Below are 24,067 nucleotides of genomic sequence, written 5' to 3'. Positions count from 1 at the left end.
TCTGCCTGGGATGGCTAAGAACTGGGTCACTGGGTCACACACAATGGGCAGGCAGCCTCTGCTTTCCTCCACCACCCAGGGACTATTGTGCTATACTAAAAGCAGGTTTCGTGGGCGGAGCTGCCATGCTTCCCTGAGCTACCAGGGACCAAACCTTCCCTGCTACCGGCTTTCATCTCTACCACATTGTTTCTCCATATGGGAGATTTTGTTCCCTAAGTCACATTTGTTATGTAAGATCTGGAGTTGATTCAGATGGTCGCAATTTGGGGAGGTGTTGCTGTCATCTAAAGGGACTGTCTAGGGATGCTGCCAAGCCTGTAATGCCCCTGCCCCCACAAAACCAACCCTCCCAACCTTTTAATCTTCAGTGCTGCTGGCACCAAGGCCAAGAATGCAGCTCCACATAGTCTCTGAGCAAACTCACACATTTAAACATTTTAAAAACATTAGCACCCCCAAAGTCCAGTGGTAAGCAGTCTTCTCTCCTTTGGGGTTACCTGCCTCAGAGGCATTTTCCTTTAACAGTGCCCGCATTCTGTGGTCTGTGTGTTAGATTCTCTTGGATTCTCCTCATTTCCCCAGACTCTGTTTCTTCATAGTCTCTGGCCTCCTCTTCTCTTGTCTATTCCTCAAAAGCCACGCTTCCTAGCTCTCTACTCCAGGCTCCTCTGTCTCACTGTGTGTGTTATTCCCAGGACATATCAACGGGCGGCCAGCAGCTGCTCTAAGCGGAGCTCTTTTCCTGTGGGACTCCCTCGGTGAGGTTGCCCTCATTGGATGTCTCTCCCTCTGAGCTCTCCTCAAACTCAGCCTGCTCATGCCAAGCAACTCACCAGCTCCCTAAAACATGGTCCTCTGCTTGTATTCTCTCTCTCCTGGGACAGTGGCCAGTCCCAGGAGCCACGCTTCATTCCTTCCACTACGCCATGCACAGCATAGATGCTAGGCCTTGAGTCGTCCAGCACTGATTCTTGCTCTTATCCTTTCATCACTTTTGTCCCCTCTGCCCTAGCTCAGAAGCCTAACTATGCATAAATATTCACCACCATCTAATCAGACAGCATCTGTGTACATCTATCCTTTATCTACCCATCTATCACCCATTCATCCATTGTAATTATCTGTCTATCTACATCTATATCTATCTATCTATCTATCTATCTATCTATCTATCTATCTATCTATCTATCTATTTTATTCCACATATCTGTTTTCCATCCATTATATAACCATTCTCTCTCCATGCATGCATTCATATGCCGTCTGATTTAGCTATTCATCCATCCATCTACTTCTCTTCCCTTCTCCCACCATTTCTCCTCTATGCATCTATCCACATGTCTATAGATTCTTAGTGCAGCACACACCCATCATCTAGCTATGATCTATTCACCCATATATCCAGCCACCTGTAGCCGAACACCTATGTGGCTACTTCTGCAAACACTAGCTGGATATTTTCCAAATATCTGGCAAGTGCATCAAGCTCCAGCAGGCAATGGTGAATAAATCACATCCCTGTCCTTGCTCCCAGGGCTTCTTCTTATCAGGCTTACCTAGATAAAGTTCCTGCTCATGCGACCATAGCAATAGAATCCTTGAGTTATCTGGAAGACCAACTAGTCCTCCCTAGACCCTGCCACCTGCTCTTCTCTCTAGTTCCTGGGGGACTGCAAATGTCATGCCAGGCTTTTAAGCTGGGAGAAGCCCATAAGGAAGGCAGGAAAGATGGTGTTATTTGCATTTTAAAGATAGGGAATTTGGGTCCCAGACAGCACATCCGCAAAGCCACTGGTGAGTTGTGGAGACGGTAATGGCCTGGGGGCTTGATTTATGAAGAGAACATTAGAAATTTAGGGGCTCTGTGATACCCAGAGATTCCACTTGTCCCTGCCCACTCTTACCAAAGGCTCTGGTGTCCAGCAGTGCAGTCTGGCGTGGCCTCCTGGCATCATCATCACATACCCATTGTTCACAGCACTGGCCAGGGACTCTCACGTGACGGGGCTGGCGGCACCAGAGGCGTGGGGGCCTGGGGCTCAGGCACAGTGGTGTGCAGCCCACGGTGCCATCAATACAGGTGCAGTTGTACCTGCAGTTGGGTTGAAAGGACTCTCCATTGATGTAGCGCACGCCATCCAGGACACAGCCCACACCGACCACCTCTGCAAACACAGGCGGCAGACGTGTCAGGCCAAGAGGTATGGGCTCCGGGTCAAGTTACTTCTGTGCAGTTTCCCTCTGCCTAAGGTGCCATGCCAAGAAGTCACTCAGGTGAGGAAAGGGAACCTGGCCCACGTATCAGCTGGCTGCACCCCAAGGACAAAGAGAGGGTCATGTGAAGAGATGAGCACATCAGGGAGAAAGAGAGAGGGGGGTACTGTGAAGGTGCTTCATGACATCAGTAGGGCAGCCACTGAAGACATTGCTGGATGTTGAGTGGGAGGGTCTAGCACCCTAGTGTTGGAGTTCAGACATTTTTATTCCTACAGTCTTCCCTGAAGGAAGTGGTACTGATGCATGCCTGTCCAAAGCATACACAGGAAACCAGAACCTAGAAACAAAGTGGGCTGCCTTCCTCAGTACTGACTGTGGGGCTGGACAGAATGACCGTGGACTGGTCCTTGATCACATGATAAAGTGGAAAGGTGGTCCAATGGTCATATGGAGTGATTTTTGATGGTGTTGGCCACTATGGATAAGTGTTGGGAGATAAGGGAACAGGGAGGGTGTGCTGAGTGTACAGATGGCTGTAGACTGAAAGCAAGTGGCCCAGGAAGATCCTATGGCTGTGAGAGGGCGGCTGTGAGAGGGCGGCTGTGAGAGGGCGGCTGTGAGAGGGCGGCTGTGAGAGGGCTTTCTTCTACAAAGACCAGAATGAGAGCGAGGTAGCCCAGGTACTGCTAGGGAGGACATCTACTACAGGTGTAATACTGATGATGGAGCAGGCTTGGGAGGTTCAGGAGGAGACAGAAAGGGAGAAAGAAAAGGGTGTGTGTTGGGGAAGACCAGATACAGCTTCCTTCTGTCTCAGAAGAAGATGTCAGTGTCTGTAATTCTTCCTGGCACAAGTAGGTGTTCAGTAACTTGAATGAGTGAGATGAATTAGATACTGCACAAGAAAAGTTGTGGAGCTAAGTACACAATAGGCAGGAGAAGGCCACAAGGTAGATCTGGATGGCACCTCAGTGACCCAAGCAGAGGTTGGTGGCCTCTCAAACCAAAGCAATGAGAAAGCTCAGCTTCCAGACACATTTGCCAAGACTCTCGGGAGTCACAGAAGACTTCAGCACTCTGTACTCGGTCTGAGAAAGTGAGATCTTCCATCATCTCTGGAGGAACTGAGACTGGGGCTGGAGTTTTCAGTAGACATGAGATAGGACTGTGGAGTTGGTTATGCAAGCTGGCCTTCTGTGGCTTGGCAAACCAAGGGTCAGATTCTAACCTTGGTGCTGTGTGCTCCTTGGGGATAGCCTCTGCAACTGTAGGCAGGGGGTCCTGGGACAGCAAGAATGCTCACAGCGGAGGGGCAGTTAGGAGTCTGCTGTTTGCAGTATCTCTGTCCTGTTTCTGGGACTGATGAGGGTGGTGTCTGGCAGTAAGTGTCAGGTACCTGGCAGAAGCAGAAACTGTTTCATGGCACATTTTGCTTTGCTAGGAAACACATGGTTGCTTCTGTTGTTATGTATAGCAAAACAGTCTGAGCAAGGCGACATTGGTGTGCAAGCTGGCCAGTGAGCAGCATTTTCAGGGTGTGTACATCTCTGTCTCTGTTGCTATCATTTTCTGAAGAGCCAGGAAGCAGGTGCTGGCATACATTGACACAGCTTCTGCTCCATGATCTCACTCAGGTCTCCAATGATGACTTCATCAGGAGAGCTTTGTTTACTTCACAGACACAGGAGAGGTATGGGAGAGGAAGGGATTCATTGGCTCAAAGAACTGGTAAACGACAGAGAGGAAACACCAAACCCACAGCCTCCTTCCTTCTACCTGGCACCAGAAGAGAAGAGAGATGAGAGGAGAGGGAGGATGATCAGGCAGAGGAAGAGGAAACAGGAAGTAGGATGTGAGGAGGATGTTGAGCCTTGCATCCTCAGTCACCCTGCCACTCTGTCAAATGCCAGGAAGATGTGTATATGCGTATGTTTACATGTGAATGTGCACACACATGTGCATATGCTAGCTTGTATATATATTTGTTTACACGGACGTGTGTGCATGTTGTGTAAACAGTTAAGTGCATGAGTATATGACTCTCTGTCTGTCTGTCTGTCTGTCTCTCTCTTTCTCTCTCTCTCTCTCTCTCTCTCTCTCTGTGTGTGTGTGTGTGTGTGTGTGTGTGTGTGTGTGTGTGTGTGTTGGTGAGAAGGCTGAAGCTTATGTTCTGCTGTCATGTGTAAAGTCACCCGTTCCAGAATCTGAGGTCAATGGCAAAGCAATCCATCTTCCATCAGTTTACAGGAACTCACAGAGCAACCTTTAAAAATGCTGATACCCAGGCTATATAACACAAGAGAGGCTGAGATGCTGGGGAATTGCTTTCCTCAGCATTGATATTCTTTAGAGCCTTCTAGATGAGTCTAATATGAAACCAAAGTCAAGTACTATTGCACCCAGGAAATGCCATCTCTGTAGACTGGTTAAGGGGCAGCTGATGAAACTGTCCCACATAGACCAAGGGGAGGTCCGGGCTGTGATGGCCATGTGTTATCCATCAGCAGAAGTGGAACTCCTCTTCGTGCACATATAGACTTTTTACTTTCCCAGAGGACTGGCCATGGGTGAGGTAAAGCAGCTAGCACCTCTCTAACCTTACTTGAAAGTTCAGGTGAGACCTGGCCAGCCTTCTTATAGCTAAAAGATTTGCAGCCACCAAGCTTCATGCTCCTCACCATCTGTGGCCTTCTTGGAGTAGGAACTTGGCTACTATAACCTCACCTTCACATTATTCTGAGTCAGTAGGGAGATGGGTGGATAGGAGGCACACACATGCCAGGACTGCTGGCCTCCACTAAGTTCCTATTGTATCTAAGCGTGTCACAACCTGACTTCCCGCAGGTGTCCCCACTTTTCATCACGTTGTCCTTATTGAGGACTTGGAGGTTTTAAAGAGTTGGACTCCAGCTCAGGTTTTCTAACACCAAGCACCACGCTATGATTTCCTTTCCCTCTGTTAGCAACATGCAAGGTAGGGAGGTCCTGGAATGAGACCTCCTCCCTATGGAGGATAGCAGTGGACAGGGCTGAGAGGGTTTCCAGGGTGCAAGCAAAAGCCACAGTCACCATCGCCCTCTTTACCCACCCCCAGCTCAAGGCTGATTTAACAAAGATCCTCAGGTGTGTGGCCCAAGGCTGATTGGAGCAAGAAGCAAGCAGGGATAGAAACCCCAAGCCCATCAGCCTGTAAACATTATGTTCCCTTTGCCAGACCTTTTTACCCTGGTGTCTGGTCAAGCTCCATTAGGGCAGTGTTTGGACAACTGAAATAGTGGAACCTTTTGAAATAGAGGGCATGGTGCCCATCCCTGTGTTTAGGTTGGCCTGGACACACTTTTAAAAGGTTTCTTTGAATGCAGCTCTAGTGTTTACCAATCATATACAAGCTTAGATTCCTCCTGACAGCTGACCAGACTAGGCAAGACTAGACTCACTGTTCTGCTTGGCCTCGGTGGCCCAGGATGATGACAAATGACAGCCAAAGCTGGCATTTACTGGCTTGCCGATGGCTCTTCTGAGATCCCCTGGGCCCTGTGTGGCAGCATCTGATGGCTTGTTTTTCACTTGCCTTGTCTTGGCCTAATTCTCTGCAGACAGGTTTAGCTCATCCTGAGGTCCGTCCACCAGCTAAGCTGATCATGTGCTGATGGGCTCTGTGCATGAGGCTCTGCTTGCTTGGATCTCACAGCCTCTCTACACTTCCGCGCCTTGCTTTGTTTCTTGTATTTGGGCATCATGAATTCCGACATTATGTCGTATTTCTGGGGAAATGCTTAGCGGACACAAGTGAATTTTATTTATTTGTATACATATTTACATATGATACATATGATACACCTGTACACAAACCCACATCTTTTTCTGTCTCTCTCTGTGTATGTATATATGAATGTATGTATGTATGTATGTATGTGTGTGTCTCTGTGTGTGTATATGTATGTATGTATGTATGTCTCTCTCTATGTGTGTATATGTATGTATGTATATACATAACACACCTGATGTGTGTCTGCGTAAGTGCTTGTAGTAAGGCTCATGGGTAAGACTATACCTACATGAGTCAAGTGTTGGCATTGGAGATGAAAATGGATATGTGGAAGAACCTTTTGGAACTTAACAAGGGGCCCTGTAACTCCTGTTTTACTCTATTTACACGGCCAGGGAACTCATGCCAAATGCCTAAGCCTACAGAATCCTTCCTTATATTGTGGATGTTTTATTTATTTTTCCTAAATAAACAGAAAGGAAATTCATCAAATTTCCTTGTGTCGGGGAGCTAAGGGATCAGAGTACTTTGGCGTGAGACCTGCAATGGGAAACTGTGAGGGCGAGGTAGGGGTGGGTGGTGAGCAGGAAAGAAAATCTCTGTATCCATGACACAATGTCTATGGCGTGTAAGATCCCATTATAGCTTTGGAGATTAGTGTAATCACAGTGAACTGAGTTACCTTTCAAATGACCTTAAAGTACCTGCTAGCAGGGAGAAGAATTATGAGTTGGTCTCCTATGCTTGGTCTTACGAGGGATTTCAGCACAGGGAAGATGGCTACATCTCCCTGGGTTATGGAAGAAGGTAGATGGTTATTTATAATGTTAGTCTTAGCACAGCAAGCAGAGATCACCTGTGACTCAAGGGTTTATTTAAACAGGTCTGGGCTAATGCTCTAGAAACTCATCTTAATCCATGCATAGGGTAATTGTGTGCAGGCTATGGTGCAAGTTTTCTTTGAACATGTTTTGTAGCATTAACAAAAACATTCCAGCAAGAGGAGACAATCATGGAAGATGGGGGAAGCAGGGACATTCATCTGAAAAGCCAAAGATGTAAATCTAAATACATGAAAAAAGAGAATAAAATAAGGACAGGAGGGGCCACAAAGGAGGCTCAGATATTGTTTACTGACTTCGATTTATGTGCACAAACCTCGTCAACAACCCCCTGCCATGGGAATCTAAGGTGTTGGTTAGGTCTAGGAACTGTACTGAATATGAATGGTCCATGTATTAGGGGATACATGGACCAATAATTATGGAGGATGCTAATGGGGGAGGAGTTTCTGTATTGATAAGATTTGGAGGAACATTCAGAAGATGCTGTCATGTCATATGTCAGACCATTGTTCGCCATCATGTTGGCTCACACGACTTGGCCAGGCAATGCTCAGAGGATTCAGACTAAATAGTGAGAAGCAGGAGGTAGTGAACTCCCAGAAACATGGCCTCTATGAACAGCAAGGACGGCAGATACAGGATGGATCCAGTAAACAGCAACAGTCTTCCTCCAAACACCAGGATACTGTACACACCCAAATCGAAGAGAACAAAGGCAGTTAGAAGCACCAGGAAGAGCAGATGGCACTACGAAAAGTGGCAATCCAAACATGTATATTACTCAGGCTCTAGTGAATGTAGTCAGAACATAAAAGATACTCTTGATTACATAGCCAAAAATCAGAACAAGGACATTTGGAAGCTAACAAAGGTATCTGATGGGATCAGGGAGCTAATCCTTCAACTACCCTGTAGGAATATTAATAAGTGACCTAAAATTAATATAGCTAGTGGTAGTATAGTATAGTACAGTACAGTATAGGTAAAATCTCACAGAAGACATTACTATATAGTTATAATTATAATAATAAAGGGACAACAAGTTAAAAGTGATGGTAGTAACTGGAAAAGCAGGGTTGCTGGGCTGCTGGTTTGGGGGGCGGTTGGAAGGTATGGAGTCTCTCACTTACGTGCACACACTCCTATTGCGTACCTCGGGCGGTCCCCACTGTAATCGCAGTAGAGGCCCCGGTGTGGGTCACAGACGGCAGCCTCTGTGCAGTTGTCCCCAAGCTGCTGGGCACATATCTTACAGCATTCACAGCCATCTGTGATTAGGCTGACACCCAGTGGGCAGCGAGGTGGGGCTTGTGGGCACTCACACGGCCACTTGCAGAATTCCGGCCGTGTAATCGTTTCCTCCAGTGGTGCTGGGGTGAAGGTCATGGTTGTGGGGGTTGGAGAGAGGGCCTGTGGAGGAAGGGCAGAGGTGAAAAGGGGTTGTTGAGTCCAGAGTTTCCAAGTCCAAATAGCTGCAATTGCCTTTCCATCTTTACTATGTTTAGAGGATTTCACAATTATTCTACATGATCAACAGACAAACATTGATTTTCTTTCAATAAAGTCAGTAAGATTAAGGAGCTCAAAGTTCAGAGAACTCAGAACAATTCCCAGTCAGCGAAGTACTGGGGCTTAGCATCTACCTCGGCACACCTTGGCTTCCTTCTTTCCTGTCTCTATGGTCCCAATAATGTGTGGTGACACTGAGTCCTGGATATGGGCAGGGCAGACTCCAAACTCTTCCTTCAGAGTCTTCTGTGCTTGGTGGAATGTGTGTGTGTGTGTGTGTGTGTGTGTGTGTGTGTGTGTGGGTCAGAAGACATCCTTAGCTGTTTTTCTCAATGCCTCAGATCTTGTCGTTTTGAGACAGGGCCTCTCACCTGGATAGCAGGCCTGTGGAAGGACTCTGGTGTCTGAGCACAGTCCCTGAAAGATGCCTCTATCTCTGTAGTCCGTGCACATCTCAACCTGGCTAACTGCCTTCCTGACTCCATCTGATTTCCTCATCCCCTACTGGAGGAAACTGAGGCCTGAATGGGGGAGAGAATCTGCACCTCTTTGCTTTTGCTGAGCTAGCATGTAGCCGTCTCTCTGTTTTAGATACTTGAAGATATAATTAAGAAGGTCCGGTACACAAAGCTTATGTAACATATAGGATAGACAAGCATTAGAAGTTATGAATCATAGCATAAAACTCTGGGTACTGTGGAAAATATAAAGAAGCTCTCTGGAGTCTGGGGCAGGAATAGCTCTGGTTTAAAAGGATCAGAGATGAGCTACTGCGTTAGTCTGACCTGAAGGTCCTAGTCCTGGAGCATCACAAGTGCACAGATACTGATGCAAAAGAAGGCCTAGAAGTCCCGCAGAGTGACTCTGGTCAGCCTGTATTGCCCATAGCGTGGATTTCAGGTTCAGATACATCACTACCAGGATTAATTTAGGGTCCAGCCTGGTACATCCTTTCCCTGCTTCAAGGCATCCTCTCTGTGTCTGAAGTACATTTCCCTGCTCTCTATAACCTGTTATGACACTCTGAGCCCTCAGTGTGCATGGAGTGACAGGCTGCCTTGTTGGGGACAGACACATTGGCTTTTCTGTTAGGGTTTTCTTTTTCTCTTTCTGCCCAAATGTAACACACTGTTCACAGTACACAGTGGGGTTCTCTGGGTATTCACTTGCAGAGGGATGAAATTGCAGTGGGATTGCCTGACATCATACTCTGAGTCAATCTCTCCTCTCAGGATTAAGATTGGGAGTCAAGAAGAACACAGTCTGAGAGGCTTAGATGTGGGTATTTCTAGGTGGGTTTGGAAACACATCCCAGCCCCTCTGAAGTCTGCAACTGGGTACAAGAATGTCACTTTAGAGCCGTTATGTGGAGAAAGGTCTAGTGGGTGTGGAAACATAGGGACTTAGCATATGAGGGACACTTAGAGCATACCTGTCCAAGCCTGTCCAGCTCACTGGACCAGGCTGTAAGCTGGTGTATCAGACTCTATAAAAACAGCCTCAGCCTCGACCTTTCATCCCAAGTAAGGAATCTCAGTAGGCAGCCTTCTTCCTTGGTACCTGCCCTGTGGCCCCAGGAATCTGGGTAAGGAGGGTAGGAAGGGCTTTCAGGCTACTCTGACAGCGACTGGTTAGGCAAAACTCTCCTTGGACCAAGTCTTAGCTGTTGGTGCCATCTAGTGGTATCAAGGCTTCCAGCTATCCCAAGCAAGAAGCACAGTGCTGTTCCTCTGCACTCCAGGCTCCTCCACAATTGGATGGGCAGTTGCCTGATTCCTGATGTCTTGCCCAGCTTTAATATCAAAGATATATGACTACAAGCCAGCAGTTAGTTCAGACTCCCAATGACAACCATCTTACATGCAGACATACATAGGTAGCTGGCAGAGAACTTTTGCCTCTGAAGAAAGGCTGTTCAGGCAGAGAATTGCACACCAGCTCTTTGGCTAATGAATCCACAGATACATACCAAACACCTACTGTGTGCTAGGCTCTGTGATGGGTTGAAGGAAGCAGCATTGCATAGAATCGCTCTCCCCACTAACATAACCAGTGGTGATATGTTCATGACAACTGTAACCAAGGTGATCGATGCTCTAGTGACCTTATTTATTCATTTTGTTTACTCAACACAGCTCTGGCTTTCTTTTTGTGCTGGAGGCTGGGCTGGGTGTTGAGGACATGGTAGGGGGAAGCAAATAGACGTACCAGACTTCAGGAGTAGCAAGAAGGAATATGGCGGGCGTGTAGAGTGGGGCCAACTTCTCTAAGGAGTGGTAAAGCTATAGAAACCATGATGGAAAAGCAAGAATGGACCCAGAGTAAGGAAGGAGGGCTGGGGACTGAAGTACATGGTGTGGCTGGCACACAATGAAAAGTTGGTAGCGCACAGTGTCCCGGGTGCAGGAGCATGTGTGCAAATAAGAGTGGGCATGAAGAGGCAGAGGCTGGCTGGCTGACTGCTGATGCCCACAGAGTGCATTGGCCAAGCATATTCCTGAATGCCCCGCTCACTGAGAGATTTTAGCAGGAGATGCTGAGGGAAGATCTGGGCTTGGAGTAAATCACAATGTGCCCTTGGGCCAAGTCTTTGTTTATCATCATTCCTGTGGCGTGAGGGTTTTCTTTCTGAGGCTCAGCTTTCTCTTTGGCAAGTGGCATTCTTACTCACCCCCAAGGGAACAACTTTATGCGAGTCTCCAGTTACTCAATCTGTCTACTGAGGGCTACCAGTCCGAGAACACTTGAAACTAGCATAGCAAAGATCTGAGACTATCTCATCTTTTGCACGGAGATGGGTGTATTATTATTTGTATTTTATTGATCAGTGAGATGGCAAGAGTACCTAACTTCCTTTGAACATGGATCAGAACTCAAATCTGTTGGATTTAGTATTTTTGCCATGATGGTACATGGAGGGAGAGTTTCTTGATGGGAGAAACTGACTAAAATGCACTGGAGGAACCATCTGGGGAGGCAACCAAGAAGTGCCCAGGAACTGGTGAAATGGCTCAGCCAGTAAAACTCTGATGACCTGAACTCCACCCCTGGAACCCATGTATAAAAGACAGATGTGGCAGCATGCAGTTCTAATCTCATAACTCCTGTAGTGAGATGGATGGAGGAGAGAGGAGGATCACTCTTGAGCTGTGACCCAGCCAACCCAATGTATGTAGTGCAGCAGAAATGGCAAGGGGCATCTGCCTCAACAAGGTGGAAAGAGACAACCAACTCCTGAAAGTCAGCTTCTGACCCCAACATGCACACACACACTGATACTAAATAAAAAGCAACAATATATTAAAAAATAAATAGTAGATGGCAATTATGGGGACAGAGATCAGACATTGCAAAGCGGGCACATAGTAGGTGTCAGTAAGCCCCTATCAGCAGAAGTGGTGAGTTAATATCCATATTAACTAGGACAGAGTAACCTACCTGCCACTCCCCTGTTTTGTGGCATGAATAAACACACAAGTCCTTGAGACCTCTACAGCTAATACTTGTGGAGGGCTCCTTGTAGCATATGAACACACATTGACTCATGAATTGTCTAGCATATTACAAAGTGAGCCTGCTGATTTTCTTTCAGTGGTGAGGAACTGGGCCCTCAGAGAGTCTAAGTGATCTGCCAATTGATCTGTAGAAGGTCACTTAGGAGTCAGGGATGTGACCAAGTCTGCCTAAAGCCTTAGGAAAAATCGTTTTATAAAATAATAATAATAATAATAATAATAATAATAATAATAATAATAAAATAACAACAATAATTTAGTAATAATTATTGTTAGTATATGTATTTTATTCATGTACTTCTGTGTGTCAGTGTATCTGTATGTACGCCATGTGTGCTCACATACCAACAGAGACCAGAAGAGGGTATCAGATCCCCCGGAACTAGAATCATAGTGGGTCATGAACTGCTGAACACAGATTCTGGGGACCAAACTCTGGTCCTCTGGAAGAGAAGCAAGTGCCCATAACTGCGGAGCCAGTTTTCCAGCACCTTCTCTAAAGCTTTTAAGCAATTAACTCATCTGCTTCTACAATAAACCCATAGGGAGAACTTTTCCTGGATGGCCCCTGGCGGCCAAATAGAGCAAGACTTGGTGAGCTTTGGATTCAGAATACAAATAGCAATTCTGTCCACACACACTCCCCAGCCCCCATGGAAGCAAGAGGAATACAGGCAAGCCCAATAGCAGGTGAAGCTTAGCCTCACAAGATCTGGGATCAGGGCCCTGGGTGCAGTGGGAGGATGTGACGAATCTCCCAGTGAACCAAAGGGAGGAGCAGCCCCCTGTGCACTTTAAGGTGCCATAGAATTTCCCAGAGGCACCTTGCTTCATAGGAACATCCTAGAGCCTTATGATTCCTTTTCTGCACCCATACTTTTCTTGGAATTCTGTCCCTGATATTTCTCCATGAGCCCTGCTCTCTTCTCTGAGAGTTCTGGCTATCACCCCCTTACGCATCACAAGCAGTCAATGCACCTACCCCAAAATAGGCAGATGCATCTGTGCAGATACAGTACTCTGGAACCCTGTAGTACTCTTAAGAGGAAAGAAAGGAGAAAATAAACCATCAAGTAAGGAGAATGCTGACTAGGAAGGACCAAGAAAGGAAAAGAGAAAAAATAAAAAAGGTTCAGTCTTTCCAAATTGAAGTTGTTCACATAAAACTCCTTTTACAATGTGCTTCTGGCACTGGGCCCTGCAGATGTCACCATGTTAATAGGATGACAAGAAGGAAGTGGTGTGCCCAAGATGCCTCCCAAACCGCAGGCACAGTACACACTCAGTCAGAGCTGGCCTTCCCAGCTCCATGGCTACAGGCCCGCCTGTCTGTCCCTGCTCACTCTGAGCCCTTCTTCACTCCCTGCTCAGGCATCTTTAGCAGAAGCAAACCCCAACAGAACTCCCTGGACATTCTTCCCCATCAGAATCACCTTGACAGTCAGAGTACACTGATGCCCATCGGTCTCCAGAGAGCCGAACTTAGGCTCCTGGGGGTTGAGGAGGGGATACTGGACATTAAGGCTCTTCTAGATAGTTCTGAAGGCAATAACCATCAACACAGATGCCATGATCCTACTTGGACTCTGGATTCTTCTAAACAGGCTTAAGTTGGCCTGTAGAGTTTGTGATTCTTAAGAGGATAGGAACAATGACTTTGTAACATGGAATGGAGGATAGGGTCAAAACAGAGCCTTGGGTCGTCTTCCTCCTTTAACATTCTTTAAACACAGTATGAAGTTCCTTAAAGTGCCCTACACAGAGCCACCAGACATGGTTTTGGGGCATATTATCTTTCTTTCACCCCTCAGGACAAAATGCTGATGATTTGATGATGATTTGAAATTCATGTTAGCTCTTGAGATTTTGTTAAAGTACCCGAAAATAGAGAAAAAGAAAGGCATAGCCTGGTAGCAACGCCCCTAAGAGTCCCATACTTCTGGACAAAGGAAACAGTGGATAGGCAGGGGAAAAGTGTTTTTTGATCCCTGCTATCAAACTTACCAGAATGCTAAAGCTGATTGAAATTGAGAAGGAAAGTCCATCAACGAAGAGAAGCCTACATATGCTGTACCAGCACTGTGGGAAGCCTGCATACTAATCTGCAGTATGCTCTTTTCAGGTGAGCAGTGGCTATGGGTGTGGCAGCATGGTCCAGCACTCTAGATGGACCCAGAAACTAAGTGATCCTCTAGGCTCACACAATGGGATCACTCCATTTTACAAGATGCCCAATAGGAACATGGCGTCAGAAAATAGGGCCTTGCCTGGGTAGAGAGGTCCTTACAGGGGACCCAGTGATAAGGAAGACATGCTAGTGTTTTTTCTGAGATCATGAATGGTCCAGTGTTGAGAGAGTACAGGGAAGTGGGGGAATCTCATGTGACAGCCTTTCACCATTACCACTGCCAGGACTGGACACTGGGGACTTTCTTTCCATCTGAACTCTCCTCCTCATTTTGGAAAGGATGGTGGTGGCATAGCCCTTCATCAACCTGATGAGAAGCATTAGGGCTAACACCATATCCAGTAGAAGAAACAAAGGCTCAGAGAGCTGAAGTAACTTTTTGGCAGTCTCACTGCCTGCCACTCCTGTCTGACTCTGGTGTCCTTCCACAGTAGTTCTCATTGCTAGTTGCACCATGTATACCCTCATCCACTCATTTTCACTCATCTGTTCTCCCATCTTCCCACCATACCTATGAACTGAGCCTCTACTGGATTCCTGGTCCCTTGAGAGACAAAGTATGGGCCACTGCAGGATTGTCTCCTTAATTCTAAAGGGACCTAGAAGAGGAGAGAATGGTTGGATCCAGAAGTCCAGAAAGGGGAATCACCCGAGTGCCCACAGATGTGAGACAGTGCTCAGAGAATAGCAGGGAGTGGTGGGTGCGGAGAGCCTGGCTGAAGACTTTGGATGACTATGCTTAGATGCTCCACCAGAGGTCAGTGTTGAGGCAGAAATGGTAGATCATACCCTAAGATCTGGGGATGTTGGTGCGTCTCCAGGCCTAGAAGCAGCTGAAAAGAGAGGCTCTGTGGGAGACAGGAGATAGGGTAGGTCTGGGCCCAGGCTGTGGCATGCACCACAGGAACCACCACAGGAACCTGTGGGTCCCACTGCTTTGTTGCCATATTTCTGGTCCAAAGGACTGCACCAGGGAGGTGCCTCCTGGAAATTTCTGAACAGCAGGTCCCCTAGACCTGTGGGAGGATCTTAGCTCCAAGCTTTACAGACCTGGGCCAGGCATGAGTCGGAGGCCCTTTCACTTCACAACACAGCCTTGCACTCTCAGATTTCATTCAAGAGGATTTTTCAGGGAGTGAGATTGCCCCAAGTTTTCACTCTAGCTGGCTTGAGGGTAAGAACAAAGACTGTGGAAGACCGTGATTTTCTTCCCATCAGTTTTATATTCTACAGTTTTGGAGCCACTGGCCAGACAAGGCATATTGTGTAGAAGATAAAAGGGACAAGAGTTGAAGATCTTTCCAAACTCTAAGCACTAATTTAATCATTCCTCAAATGTACAAAGAGGCAAGGCATGGTAGACAGGACTGTGATCCTAGCCCCTAAGAGGCAGAGATAGAAGGATCACGAGTTCTGGGCTAGACTGGAATGACTATCGGTACCTCATCCCAAAAGGAAAAGACTGCGTACTTAGAGCTTCTGCTATTCTCCAGGTACAATGATATAATCAGCACCAGCTCTAGGTCCTTCCTTCTGAGGAGACGATAGTGTGAAAAAGACCAAGGGCTGGGGTTATGGCAGCCACATTCTGGCTACACCCATCTCAGGGTTTCCATGTAGGGACAGAAATCATTTTAGCACTTTTAGAGAATTTTAATAGAATCACAAGAAAGCAGAGTATTTGAGTTTAATCCTGGCACTCAGGAGGCAGAAGTGGGTGGATGGAGGCCAGCCTGGTCTACAGAGTGGTACCAGAACAGCCAGGGCTACACAGAGAAACTATCTTGAAAAATCCAAAATAATAATAGTAATATTACAATAAACCATGGTCATCCTTCATCTTTCTTTCTATTTATCTGCCTATCTATAGTGCACATTACATAAACTATAACATATACATATTATATATAATTATAGATTTTATAATGATATATTTCATATGCTATAATTAAATTACATGTTCTTACATTAATATGCAATATGTAATTTTATATATAAGCTTGAAAAATGATTGTGAGACAAATATTCAAGTGAGAATTTGAATCTCATGAAGTTGGGACAATGACACTGTCCAGCCCCCCATCACCAGCCCTCATCATCACCTGTACATTGTTTACTTTGTTTCTTTTTCTGTTGTCTACACCACACACACACACACACACACACACACACACACACACACACACCCCAGTGCATGCTTGCTCATTCCAGAATTGTAGGAAGTTGTAGGCACCCAATGTTTTCACGGAGATTCTTGATGTGTCTGTGAAATGGGAGAGAGTTTTAGCAAATGCAGCCTGCATATAATTACCATGGCAACACAACGAGTCACTGTTTTATCATTTCTTCCTATGAATCCACAGAGCATACTCAGATGGCACAGGTCACCTAGAAGAGCATTTCCAGTGGCTTCTTTAAATCAATGCTGTCTATAATTTATTTATTTAATATGTTTATTTAATTTTTTTTGGCTTTTCTAAGACAGGGTCTCAATGTAGCCCAGGCTAGCCAAGGATGATCTTAAACACCTGATCCTCAGACCTCCATCTCCCAAGTGCTGGTATTACAAGCATATGCCATCGTGCCCTGTTTAAAATTTGGTGTGTCTTCAATAGACGGTTCTATTTTGGTGATAACACCAGAGGGCAGACAGAATGGCAAGTTTCCTCTTATGTAGGGAGTAAAATGAAGCATAGGAAGTCAGATCTGCTCGACGCCTCTAGGATGGAGCTGAATCCCAACTCACAAGCATTGCTTTTTCCGATCATACTCACATAGACTTCCTCATTTGATAGCAGAGGGAATGTGGGGCAAAGTGAAGGGAGAGAGTGGTGGGCATAAAATGTTTCAGGGAAGAGGAGGCATTTCCACTGCATCTTAAATGGAGAGAATAAATGGCCAATCAATTATTCAATTCAGGAAGGGTGTGTGAGCTGGAGCCAGTCCCAGCTGAGTGGGGTGAGATTCAGGCAGCCACTGGTGAGAAAAGATAGACTTGGGGTTTAAGGACGTGGCAATGGCAGGCAGGGGCCATAGTCCATGGAGAAGACAAGGTCCTTTCCCTGAAGCAGTCAAGTCATGGTGATGGTAATGGTGGAAATACCTTGGGAGGCATCACAAATAGGGAAACTGAGACCCTGAGGTGTTTGAACTGTTGCTTATCCTCCTCTACTTCTAAAATGGTGTGTGTACCTGTGGTGTGTGTGTGTGTGTGTGTGTGTGTGTGTGTGTGTGTGTGTGTGTGTGTGTGTGTGTGAAGCTCATATACATGGATATAGATTTCAGAAACTACTTCCAGAGAAAGGTAGAAACTAAAAGACTTGAAGACTAGAGCTCCCAAATCACACTCTACCTACAACCAAAGGAATCCTCCTCTAATCTTTAAGAAACTGGAGCTCCAGTCTCACTCATACCCAGCAAGGCTGTGTTAACACAAGGCTCTGTGAAAAGGGCTTCTCCATCCACCATAGGCACTAAATCATTGCCTAGCCTGTGGATTGGGCTGACTCTTATCCCTGAGCTGCTTAGCCTTACTTTCTCCTAACATCTGTCCAGTTCAATCTAGTATACAGGTACATTGGCCATCGTGTCTACTTCCCAGTTAGGGACACCAAGGCCCAGACGAGCACAGGGCTGTAAAAGCTGAGTTCCTGACTCTTGATTTGGTACCAAGTCTGGAAGTCACTGCTTGTTGCCTAGGCTACATAGCAACTGCATCAGATCCTCTTCCAATGATCTCCAGCCCACCCCATCAGGCATCTCCACTTTAGAAAGGTCTTTGGTCACCCTTCCTGTTCACCCTTCCCACATACAATCTAACTAGCTGTCATCTGACAATCTGACCCAGCTTTAGGAGTCACAGCAATGCCTGTCCTGAGCACTTACAGTGTGGTAGCCCAGCCATTGACAGACCAATAGGGGACAAGCCAGATCAGGAAGGAACCTAACATGAGCCAGGCTGGTGGAGGATGCAGCATGGACAAAGGCCTGGAGTCGAGCAGCCCAAGTGGCCTGAGAGTTGAGAGATGCTACGCTTTGTAGGAATGCAGGGCATGAGCAAAGATGGGCTTCCATGGGGTGAGGCCAGTGTAGTTAGAGTTGAATGATGTGATTCCTTTCACCTGACAAGGGTAAGATCTATGGAAATATCTGTAGCCCTACTTGGGGCATGTGAGGAAGACTTCTTGGAGATGACTCACATCAGTGTCATGGAGCAGACAAGTCTGGGATCCATCAATTCAAGGAGTCTACCATTTTGCTTAAAAACAGAGTTGAAGTTTAGCTTTTTCTAAACATTCCTCTATCCTGCCAGCCCCCTCAGACCTCTCTAACCTGGGGAGGTTCCCAGCCCACTTTCCTTCTTTGTATTCATAGACCAGAGGCTGGGTCCCTGGAGGAGCCCTCAGAGTCTGGATTCTGCCCTCACTCTCCCCTCCCCCCAGCAGATTTGCAACAGTGGTAATTTCGCCTGGACTTGCCTCCAGATTTCAGACTGGTGGGCGGGCCAAGATCAAATCACATCCCTGGAATGTTCATTATCCGCTTCCAGAGGCCCAGTTTCTCCCTCTTCTGCCTCCTTCTCCCTCTAGCCTCCTTTTCCTTTCAGTGGAAAAGAGTAGAAGGAAGAGAAGGAAGTGGGGAAGAAGGGAGAGAAGGAAGGGGAGTGGGAGCTGAGGAATCAGGATGTCAACACTAGAGCAGAGAACAGTTTATCTCAACCTTTGTTTGAAAAATCCAAAGCAAGCTTGAGTTGTTCGAAAACCATCTCCCAGACAGGTGCCTTGTTTTCTCAACCATCCAGTGCAGACCCCATGCAGGTGCCACAGATTTCCGACAGAAAGAGCAAGTGGATGAGCTGTGAGACCTATAGTCAAAACAGAGGGACTACTACCCCTGACTCAGGTTTTTCAGATACCCACAACCCTACAGGCATCCTGAGTATTGCTGTCACCATCACCATTATCACCACCATCTCCAGCATCTTCATCACCCTAATTACCATCAACACCATCATCACCATCATCACCATCATCACCATCATCACCTCCAATATTTCTATTGTCACCACCATGTGTGTCATTACCTCCCCATCATCACAAATACCATTATCATCACTATTTCTATTGCCAGCATTCTTTCATTACCACTGTCATCACCACCACCATCATCAACAGCAGCAGTAGCACCACCATCATCACCATCACCCTCAGCAGTAGCAGCATCACCTCACCCATCTTCCTTTCTCTTCCACAGTCCTCTAGGATGCTCACTAACCTCCCTCTTAAGGCTGGAGACCTGGCTAACAGGATGTGAAAGATGCCCTGCACTGAACATAGGAGAGTGTTCTGTGGTCCAGATGCGTCACTGTCCTGTTCTGCACACACATGGTACGGAGCCAAGTTCCCCTAGTGCCTATACTCCTGGGTTGGAGGCCTGCCTCAATCCTGGGCTTCCACTAGTTTGGGATCCAGCAGTGCTGCTGGGATGGCTAAGGGGATTGCTTTTGCAGGTCTCAAGTTCTCTCTCTACCCTTTCCCTCCAGCCTCTCCCCATCCCCAGAATCTAGTATGAACGTTTAAAGGGACATTTGCCCTTTTAAATGGGGCACTAGTGACACTTTTCCCCCAAGATATTTGCTTCATAAGCCTGGCTCAGGACCCTCCCCACTCCCCTAACTGAACCAAATACTTTTGTGTCCATTTTCCAGCCACAGATGGAATTTTCTAGTAGCTATACCAAAAAGAATCAGACGCAGGTGAAATTGACTTCAATCATATGTTTTGTTGAACCCAAACCACAATCTAAGCATATCCTGTCAACAGGGGTCAGGGTAGGAATTAAAGAGTCCGCTGCCCTGGACTCTCTACACTGAGGTCTGCAATCCAAGGTGCCACTCAGCAGGGCTGAGGGGTTGGCTGCAGTGCGGAGACCCAGTGGTCCACGGTAGAAGCTGTAACAGGAAGTGAGCATCTGGACCACAGAGCACTCTTGTCTTCTCAGTAGACAGCGCTGGTCAACATGGAGGCTAAAGCTATGTGCCAGAACCGAGTGGGCCTCTTATCCTCCCGTGGCCGTCCAGTGACGCATCTATAGTTTTCTGACAATAAAAACTCATATGCCAAAGCCTATCGCTGACACTTTACAGTACCTATCCCCTCCCCCACCACGTGGCTTCTATGGCTACGGTAGTCTGGCTGTGGCTTTAGCTCCTTCTCTGTTCTCAGTGGAGTCCCACTGGGGACATAGTCTCAAAGACTCTGGGAGATGGGGAGGGGAAGTACAGCAGGCCTGAGAGTCGATTTTTGTACTATGTGGTAGTTCCCTATTCAGTTGTCATAGACAGAACTGTCCCTGAACACTGTGGCATGTGGTATGTGGGTTAGTCAAAGGACCAGAGGTCTGCCCACAGGTGGAGCTCATGTCTGTCAAGAATAGCATGGTGGAGCCCTCCCACCTGTCAGCCCTAGACCAATGCTATGCCTAGTGGAGCAGCCTGACTCTCAGCAGCTTTTCAGCAGCATCCTGGTGGGGCCAAGCCAGGCAGGGGCTTAAGTCACTGCAGAGTATGATCTGGGGGTGGGGTGGGGTGGGGGTGGGCGGAACTGCTGACTCACAACTACGAAATGCCTAGGTATGTGGAGACTGTCTGTGGGTTGTGTTTGCTTTTTCAATTAAAGGGAGGATTTCATCACATGCCCAGGCCTGGTATTCTGTAAGGGGTTCTTGGAATAGAAAATGAGTTGGCATTCCTTATCCCAGCAATGAGTCCCCCTGCCCTCAGCTCTCTCTCCACCCCCTCACATACATACAATTGTGTGACCAGCTCCCACACACATGGATAGGGAGAGAAGATTCAATTAGAGGCAGACACTGCATCCAAGCCTATTTATCCTGGAAGACATTGCCTGGTCTTTCTCTCATCTCTCCTTCTAACACATGAGTGGCTGTCTCCAGCCTGCAAGTGTTGCTACGGTCTAGCCTCCACATATTCTGCTTCTGTACAAGGACTCAGAACAGCAGAAGGCTGACACCTATGTTCAAATGTCATTTCGATGGACTGTTAGCTGTGTGGCCTCTGGTAATTTACCTAACCTCTCTGAGCATCACTGAATGTTGGTGGTACTTCTATCTCTGCACAGGCATGACACATGGGTGGGTATTACCATGTACATTGTCCTTGAAGACTCACACACTTTTTCTCTTAGCTCACACACCCTTTCTCTTAGCAGGTGGGCCCTCACTTCTTGTCCAAGAAAAAGAAAAGAGATAAAACAAACTGTTCTTCACATGGAGTGTCAACCACAACACTGTCATAGGTACCAGGCTTTGCATCTGAGCCCAGAATCTGCCTCCCTCCCCCACTTTGAAGGCCCCCTCCCCAGCTGGCCTCCTGCTCTTGCCAACAGCCCATTTAGCTACACGCACACCAGACAGCGTCTCCCTCCCAGCCCACTTCCTCAAAGTCTTCTTGGCAATGCTCACTTCCCACATACTTTTCCTTCCATATGGTTAATGCGTGTCATTCTTTCCATGGGGGCCTCCCCGGCCCCTTGCTGGACTTGAACTCCCTGTCTTTATTAGTCCTGGAGGGTGTCATGTGTGAAATTTGGTCACAGAGCCAGGCACTGACTCTGGGCACAGTTCAGCTCTGTACCATCCAGGGTACTGTGTCAGTGGATAGGGGTTTTGAGCACATCCTGGAAATCAAGAGGCTGGGAGACTCCTAAGAGTGTGGGGTGGTTAGTCTGGGAAGATTCAATGGAAGCACGCTTTCCTGCTGCTACCAGGTCCCTCTAGACTCGAGTCTCTTTACTGAGATCCCCTAAAAAGCCCTGATGCTATCCTCCACCATCCCTCAGTCCTGGCTGCTCTGGCCACAGGAGAGAAGGCTCCAGTGTAAGATTCACCATGAGGCCTCACTCTGATGCTGACTGACCTGTCACCAATTCTCCATCCATACCCTGCCCTCCGAGGCCCAACCACCTGCAGGCTTGTACCCAATTACAACCAATCCTGAGGCAGAGGCAGGCTTAACTGCTTCCTTCCTGGACTCTAGACTTAAGGGAATGTTGGGAGGGCCGAGGAGTGAGGATGTGCCACCAGAGATGCCAGTGTGACCCTGACTTATTCATCTCAACCCCAGGCAGTTCCTCTGCTTCTGGCCATCTTTTGTGACTAGAGCTGGTATTTTTACTTGTAGGGTCAGAGGCTATTATGAACAAGCCTCAAGACTTGGGTACAAACTGGACAAGTCCATTCTCTACATGTAACTTCAAGGTGCCTGTTCCCCAGTCCCGACCATTGTCTAGGTCTGGGCTTCAGTGGAAATCACCAGGTAGCTGTACCCCAGACTCCAAGTCTCCTGGAATTGTCATGTTAGCACCCCCAAAGAAGTCCTTGCTATAACTCAGTGTCAGTAGTCCTGCGACTCCCACTTTCTTTGGCTCAAACTCAGGCTTAGCAGCTGCCAAACCCCTCACTCTGCTACCCCAAGCTGCCTCCCTTCTGTTCAGCTGCCCACATCACTCACTGCCCCTAGCAACTTGCCCTCTCGCCCAGCCGCCCCGGCTCTGCTCCAGCCGGCTTCCCTGCCTTGCCACGTGTCTCCTTCCTTGAAGGGTGCAAACTGATGGCCCTTCCCTCCAAGACCCAGAAGCCTTCTGGAAATGGCAGGACAGGAACACACAATGGAGTTCATGGTGGTAAACCCGAACCCTGTTTGCGTGATGGAGATTTGCTGAAAGCCGGCATGTTCTTTCGTATCTTTTCCTGGGGTTTCGGAGCACCTCTCTTTGGGGGAGTTCTGATGCTCAGAGTCCTGGGGTTTTCAAACTCATAGGCTCTGGATGTTCCCAGCAACCCCCTCATTTTATGCTGCTCTAAGTAAGTGAATGATTCACCCAAGATCACAAGGCCAGTTTGGGGTGCAGATTCCCAGACCCTTATTTTGTTGAGTGTTATTGTCTGTGAATAGGGGAAACAGGGTGGTTCTCTTGAGGGGTGTGCCTTCTGCCCCATTCCACCACCTTCTTCAGACCCAAGCAGCCCCATTTTTCTCTGTGTTCATTATTCCAACCCATCTTTTCTTGACCCCCAGTCCCTCGGCCTCAGAATCAGGCAGAAAAGGATCAGGTTCCCTCACTGACCCCTTCTAGACAGGACTCACCGTGGCCAGGATGTTGCCCACCATCAGGACTGCCACGGCTGCCAGCGTCCAGGGCAGGAGCCACCTCATGCCTGGAAGTCAGCGTCACAGGAGCTACAGCTCAGCCCAGAGGATGCGGGTGCCTCTCCAGGGAGCTGGGCCAGGACTGGGCTGGCCCATCAGAGCAGCGGAGAGCCTTCTTCAGCCCCCGGGGGGGTTTGTGAAAGCGACATCTGACGTCAGGCCAACAGACTAGCCCTGCATTTTCCTCTAAAAAACTTTTTCTGCTACTCTCCCCCTCTCTCTTTTTCTTTCCTCTGTCCCCACCTCCAGCCCAGCTTGGCCAGCCTCCCTGCTCTGACAGCTCTTAAAGGGAAAGTCCCAGGACCGACTCCACATGGGAAGGTGAATGAATTCTCACCCAGGAGGGCTCAGGTTCTCAGGGCAGCAGGAGGAAACAGAAGGGTGAGGGCTGGAGGTAGGGATGGTGGAGACTCTGTAAGGACTTTGCAAGGGCTCTGGGGATGGTGGGGAGCGGGAAGGGCTTCCATCTCACTTAGCTCTTCCTTGTGCTAGCCTTTCTTCACTGTCTCTCCCATCTCTGACTCACAGGCAAGCAAAAAAAGGTTCTTACTCCACCCAGAAATGACAAGAATTTATCACTGACATGCCTGGAGGTGTGAACTATCAGCAGGGTCTGTCCTGCTCTTCAAGGCCATGGATGCTGGTGGCAGTTCCTCTCAGCTGGCTTCTCTGCCAGGAATCCTCAGTCCATTAGTCTGTCTTCAGTGTCTTTGAATATTTCTTATTCTTGGTGGGACAGGGCTACTGGCCCTGGTTCTTTCCAGACCCTTGTCAAAGAAATCTCAAATTTGC

General features: G+C 47.6%; 1 protein-coding gene across 4 annotated transcripts in view; it reads right to left on the bottom strand.

The window, feature by feature from the left end:
* Ccn4 (cellular communication network factor 4) overlaps window positions 1-23,510 on the bottom strand; it is a 31,800-nt gene extending 8,290 nt beyond the window's left edge. For 2 of the 4 annotated variants that reach the window (XM_087558945.1, XM_087558946.1), the window contains exons 1-3: window positions 23,213-23,510; window positions 7,988-8,244; window positions 1,908-2,168 (exon numbers count right to left, since the gene is read on the bottom strand). In XM_087558945.1, coding sequence (XP_087415071.1) covers window positions 1,908-2,168; window positions 7,988-8,102 — 376 coding nt within the window. In that variant the 5' untranslated portion in view covers window positions 8,103-8,244; window positions 23,213-23,510. 4 annotated transcript variants of the gene reach the window in all.
* Between the last annotated feature and the right edge of the window lie 557 nt (window positions 23,511-24,067).

The sequence above is a fragment of the Rattus norvegicus genome, chromosome 7, assembly GCF_021556685.1.
Source record: "Rattus norvegicus strain SHRSP/BbbUtx chromosome 7, alternate assembly SHRSP_T2T, whole genome shotgun sequence".
Taxonomy (NCBI): domain Eukaryota; kingdom Metazoa; phylum Chordata; class Mammalia; order Rodentia; family Muridae; genus Rattus; species Rattus norvegicus.
The sequence above is the reverse complement of the archived record's forward strand: the minus strand, read 5'-3'. Positions and strand labels throughout refer to the sequence as shown.